The following is a 6,000-nucleotide window of genomic DNA, read 5'->3' as shown; positions in this document are numbered from 1 at the left end:
GAAACTTCACACGCCGCGGGCTCAGCCGCTGCCGGGTCCTGCCCTGCCGCCGCCGCCGCCGCTCGCCCGGGGCCGGGGCGGGCGTGCTCGTGACCCCGCGTGTGCCCGTGTGCGGGAGCCCCCCCCGCCGGCCGGCGTTTCGGCGCGGGCCAGCAGATGGCGGCGCCGCCCCGGCTGGGCGCGCAGCCCCGCGCACGCCGCTGCCGAGCGAGCCCCGCTCCGGTTACAGCCCTCCCCCGCCCCCGCCCTCCGCGGCGGTGTCTCCCTCCTCGCCACCTCCCCGCCTGTCACTACCACGCCGGAGAGCCACCATGGCGCACGGCGGGCCACGCGTGTCCGCCGCCGCCGCTCCGCGCGGGGCTACCCGCTGGCCGCTGTTCCTGCTGCTGCTGCTGCCGCCGCTGCTGGGCGCCGCCGCCGCTCTGCGCTGCGCGGAGCCCTGCGGCCGCCCGCGCCCCGGAGCCCTGACCCGCGGGGCGCGCAGCCCGCCGGAGCCGCGACGCGGCGGCGGGGCGGCTGCGGGGGGCAGCCGCGCCAGGAGAGCATCCTCAGCGGCGGGCCGGGAGCAGGTCTCCCTCATCAGCACCTCCTTCGTTCTGAAAGGGGACGCGTCTCACAACCAGGCGATGGTGCACTGGACGGGCGAGAACAGCAGCGTGAGTACGAGGGGCAGTGCGGGCGGGGTTGGGGGGGTCCCTGCCCTTATCCCTGCCCTTACCCCTGCCCTTACCGTTGCTTTGCTTCCCCAGCTTGCGGGGCGCAGCCTGCGCTCCGCCGGGCTGGCAGCGGCCGGAGCGCGCTGCTCCCGCCGGCCGGCCCGGGGCGCGGGGGTCCCCGCGGGCAGCACCCGGGGCGAGGGGCGCCCCGACAGCCGGTCAGGTGCCGCCGGGAGGCCAAGCGCCGCCGGGGTCGGGCCGGCCCCGCGCACCCTTCGCCACTTCCCCAGAAGTTTGGAAAGTTTGCGAGCGCGCATCTTGCGGAGGGGCCGGGTGCGCAGTGTGCGTCGCGCTGCGAGGAGGAGGAGGAGGAGGAGGAGGAGGAGGGCTTGGCCCCGGAGCGGCCAGGTCGTGTCCGCGGTCGGTCGGCGTGCCCCGGGGCTGGGCGAAGGTCTCCGGGAAAGGAGAGGCAGGGGCCGAGCTGCGGCGCTGGGATTATCTCCTCCAGCTCCTCAGAAAGTCCCCGATTAAATTGTCGAGGTTTATCGATTCACCTCGATTCAGTCATCCCCGTGTAATCTTCCCCGCGCCGCGCTTTGCCTCCGCAAGCGCCGGGGAAAGAAAAACGCGAAACCAAAATCTCATCAAGCGCGGCCCCGGGCTGGAGGGGGATGTCAGCGGCAGGGGCGGCCCCGCGGGGCGTCCGCCCGGTGGGCGCGGAGCCTCCTCCAGGGCGCGGGCGGTGCGCGGGCAGGGCGCAGGGCTTCCCCCGCCGGGCCGGCTGCGGGGGCGGGGGGGATTCCCCCAAAGGTCGGGGAACCGCGGCAGCTCTCCGAGGAGTTTTACAGCCTGATCGATGGGTAAAAATCCTGCGCTGGGGCCGCTGTTACTGCGTGAGAGCAATCGGTGCTCGCAACTTTTTGCAGTTAAAGCGATGTGCCTTGCCTTTATTACTGAATTGCCTGGTTTAGACAGCAGCTCTCACGGTGAGCACTCACAATCTATTTTTAACTCATTTTCAGTTTCAGCTAGGCTTCATTTCTTTATGTATTGACCCATTAATGGTTGGGTATTTGCACAGTGTGTTTTCAGGGATTTGCTGCTTCTAATTTATTCTTCACTGAAACATTATATCATAACAGTGGGCGTCATAGGTAAATATTACATAGCACCTTGCACTGTCTGTGAAACTTCACAGACAGGAAAATATCGTATATGAAGGCTCAAGATCAACTTTCTCTTGGAGGATTTTAGTGTTTCTGGAAAACTCTTGAGTGTTTTTACTACAGTTCAGCTAAGCTCCGACTCTGCTTGAACTTTGTGAATTTAGCATAAGGTTTACTTAAACTTGGCTCAGTTCAGAGAGCTGGTGTTGTACTTCTCGTAAGTATGTGAATCATCCTTTCTGTAGGATCGCAAGTCCTGGGCTTTGCCTGTTTTGATAGGGGGTCACCCAGGATGCGGAGCTGCTAAGGTTCGCCTGGCGAGGATGCAGTGATTCCCTTGAGCACGCTGAGCTCTTGTGTTAATGCTCTTGTATAATCAGTTGTCAGAGCTGGAGTCAGCACGAGAAAGCTTGACACTTTCACAGGCGATTTTTGATTTGCTCAGGAAGGGAAGCATAAGATGATGGCCATTTTCTGTGAAAAGAAAATGTTGCAAATCAGCAGCATCAGCTGTTCTGATTCTGTCCTTCCTCCGATTCTCTGCTGTTAGAATGCTGGCATTTTTTGTGGACAGTGTTTGCAGGCTGTTAGGACTACTTCCTTGAAGAATTCAGTATTAAAAAGTTGGCATATGTTCATTTTTTGACATAAAAGGCAAGTAACAGCTTTTATGCAAAGCACTCTGCACTCTAAAACGAATATAGTAGAACCTTGCTAATCCACTTTTATGACTAGTGGTCTCTCCTCGCCTCTCTGCAAAGATTTAATAACAGATGCTGCAGTGAGGGCTTGTATTGCTAAAATGTTATTATTTCTTCACAGAATGCTACAGTTCACTTGCTAGAATGCTACCAAGTAGTCTCTTCAAAAGCAAAGATAAATGGCAACTGTCAGAATAAATGAAAGTAGTCTTTGCTACAACTTAGTTCTTTTATGTTTGCTTAGTTACTGTCTACTAATTCAGTATTACAGGATACTCATTATGAATGCCTGCAGACGTTCTCTACAGTGTTTACACATTCAATAAAAAATACTTTTGCAGAGTCACTTAAAAAGTAATGTTGCTTATTCTGCCTGCCATCAGGTGATTACCATCAAGCAAGACTAGATTTGAATAGTGACCCGGTAATGAAAGGTTCTTTGCTGCCTTAACCCAAATGAGAGCAGCCAGTCTTTTTGCACTCGATGTTTTACAGTATGACTGTCAGCAGTTTTTTGCACCTTCTTTTTTTTTTTTCTTTTTTGTTAGCGTTGTTTTATTGCATGCTTCCAGGAGAAGAGCTGATTTTAACAAAGGCTTCCAGAAAAAATGATTTGTAAAGACAGTCTGCAGAATTTTTTATTTTATTTTATTTTAAAGAAGTGGAAGACATACATTAAGCCCAATGGAAGCAGGATGGACTTAAAGCATTTGGAGAGAAATTTGCTTCCGTATGTATATGAGATTAAAATAACTGAAAATAAGTACCTGATCCAAAACATATTTAAGGTAGTCTGGAATGGTTTTTTGTTTATATAGATACATATGTATGTATGTATTTATTTATTTTACTCTGGCTTAAATGTTTGGAGGTAGGAACACTAAGATCCAGTGCTTCTCAAACCTGGCACTTTACCCTGGGTTCCTAAGTCTATGGCAAATCCTGTCTTGCCCCAGAAGCACAGGTTTGAGCTGCGAAGCACTGTTCTGTCCCAAGTGCATTGCAGACAAGGGGAGGACTGGCCTTCATAACAGTGGGGTTTTGGATCAGGCCCTGTGAACCTCAGGAGGCACTAAGCAATCTTAAAGTGTCACCACGCACATTTGGCACCTCATTGGAGGTACTCAGCACTTTGTAAACCAAGGACATAAACTAGTTCCTTTATCCTTTACAGCTGCGTGGCTGAAAATTTGACAGTGATGAGCTCCAGATGACCATATATCCTCTTAAACACCTCACCTAGTAAAATAAATGAAGAAGAAATATGCAGTAGGATTATTCCTTTGAGCTCCACGGTGGAGAGACAAATAACCATAAAAGCAGAGGGGGCAGCTGCCTCACTGAGGGATGTTCACCTGCATGAATAGTTCATTGAAAGTGCTACCATGGAGTACTCATGTGTGTGGATCAAGGGCAAGTAAATAAATCTGAAAGAGGCAGAGGTTAGGTTGATGTGCACATGGAGCTTTAAAAATAATTATTTACATCTTGTAAATCCTCCTGTGCCACAATAATAGGACCATGTGATTTTCGGTTGTGTGAGATGGCCTGAAAGCAGCTAAGGAGGCTATGAATTAAATTGGTCCTGTCTCGTCCCCCTTCTTTACTGTAGAAGTCTGACGTGTACTTTATTATCCTCTCATAATGCCATTAATTTTGTGAATCACAGAAATGGTGGATTTGATAGCACAGCAGAGTATATGGTTGCACTGACTGTAAAGTAAGCTTGAATAACTGGGAAGATAACTGTACACTTCCTTGCTGTGTCAAGAGAGAGCTGTACAGGGAGGTATGCTAATTGCTTCCTATTGTCTTCTCATTACCTTTATTTTTTACTCTAATAGTTATTTATAAATTCCATAAATGATAAGCCTGTCACTGACCTTTCTTGACAGTGGAATGAATAGTTAAAACCATCACTAGTGGTGTAAGTCTTGCAAAGCTAGTTTATCTCGTTAGTGAGTTCCTTCAATTAGTATTTCTGCTCTCAGTTCCCAATGCCCACAGAGATCTGTTGTGTACTATTACTTTCAAACAAGAGCTCATGCGAGTGGAACTAATTTCCTTTCCAGTCTTAAAATATCATAAACTGAAGACATGACAGGTGGGTGGCGCAGCACACTATTTACTCTCGTAAGGGCTAAAGACTGACATTTGTGTAACTGATAAATAACATGGAGCTGTGCATTGGAATATATACAGGTAGTGTGCTTAAAGAATAGCCTCTTACTGTGTTAAGCTGCATATGTATGCTCCCAGATTTACTAACAAACTACTACCCTTTCAGATTTGGGGAAAACAGTCAATTGATGACAGCTTTAAAAACCCCTGCTTCTTCTTAGAAGGGACCGTATAGTCATCCCAGGAGCTTTTTTTTTTTTTTTTTTTTTTTTTTTTTTTTTTTTTTTTTTGTGTGTGTGTGTGTGCAGGTAAACAACTTTCTTTGCAAAACTATATTCTTTTTGACCCTACTGGAGAATTCCCATTGTGCATTAATACTAGCTGATTTAAAAAAAAAATATCAAAGGCAAACCAGAAATACAGGGAGAATGAGACTTGTATTCACAATTGATTTTGATTCATGGGCTGCTCTTCATGCTGTGTGCAGATTGTTAAAGTGTTGTGAACAGGACTTCAGCCAACTAGTTCTAAGTCTGAAGTTTCATGGTGCCAGTATTTCCTTTCTTTTGTTTGTTGTCAAAGTATTAAGTCCATGCAGGTACTTATTTGTCCGGTTAGTTGATGTCATGATCCCTCATAAACATGTAGCTCTTTGTTATGGAAAAACAAATATAAATATATACACATTTTTTTCAAGACTTAATATTTAGCGGCATCTTATGGGAAAGGAATGTTTATCACACATCTACGGAATTTGCTACGTACAAAAATTTTAGCTGATTCAGACTTTTTTGTATTTGATATACAGGTAATTTGTTTAATTTAAAAAATATTACTCTTTGTGAGACAGTTTCACCATATATGATTTGTAGAGCCCAGTGATCCCTAAATGTATTATTCTGACAGATATTTTATATAATTGGTTTTCTGTTTTGTTCAGTTTGCAATAAATTGTGCTGAGGGTATCTATACAGAGCATTCACTTCAATATTACTGTAGCAGTATCTGTAATGGTAAATGTAATTATCTATCCAAACTGGGCAAAAGTCCATTTGTGGTAAGGTTTTGGTGCTGTTTCTCCAGAGCAGCCGGACTACTTTTTACGAAACTAAAGGGAGCGTAAGGTCAAAAATCTTGACAGCTCAGACCTTTGATAAATGGCAGATATATTGCAAAGTGAAAGGCAGATTTCCCATAGGGATTTTTGTTTTTTTAAAATTCCTTGAGATGATAGTGTGATAAAAAACAAACAGAAACCAAACCCAATAATTATATTTGAATGGAACAGAAGAATCCCACATGGAAAAGAGAATGATTTTAATTTGACTGAAGTAACTCAGGAGTTTAACATCTTTT

General features: G+C 47.3%; 1 protein-coding gene across 4 annotated transcripts in view; it reads left to right on the top strand.

Annotated features, from left to right (window-relative positions):
* The first annotated feature begins 302 nt into the window (after positions 1-302).
* SORCS2 (sortilin related VPS10 domain containing receptor 2) overlaps positions 303-6,000 on the top strand; it is a 579,304-nt gene continuing 573,606 nt past the window's right edge. For all 4 annotated transcript variants that reach the window (XM_055796804.1, XM_055796801.1, XM_055796802.1 and 1 more), the window contains exon 1: positions 303-656. In XM_055796804.1, coding sequence (XP_055652779.1) covers positions 312-656 — 345 coding nt within the window. In that variant the 5' untranslated portion in view covers positions 303-311. The remainder of the gene's footprint in view (positions 657-6,000) is intronic.

The sequence above is a fragment of the Falco peregrinus genome, chromosome 2 (genome assembly GCF_023634155.1).
Source record: "Falco peregrinus isolate bFalPer1 chromosome 2, bFalPer1.pri, whole genome shotgun sequence".
NCBI classification, from domain to species: Eukaryota; Metazoa; Chordata; class Aves; order Falconiformes; family Falconidae; genus Falco; species Falco peregrinus.
Note: the sequence above shows the minus strand (reverse complement) of the source record. Positions and strands in the feature narration are given on the sequence as shown.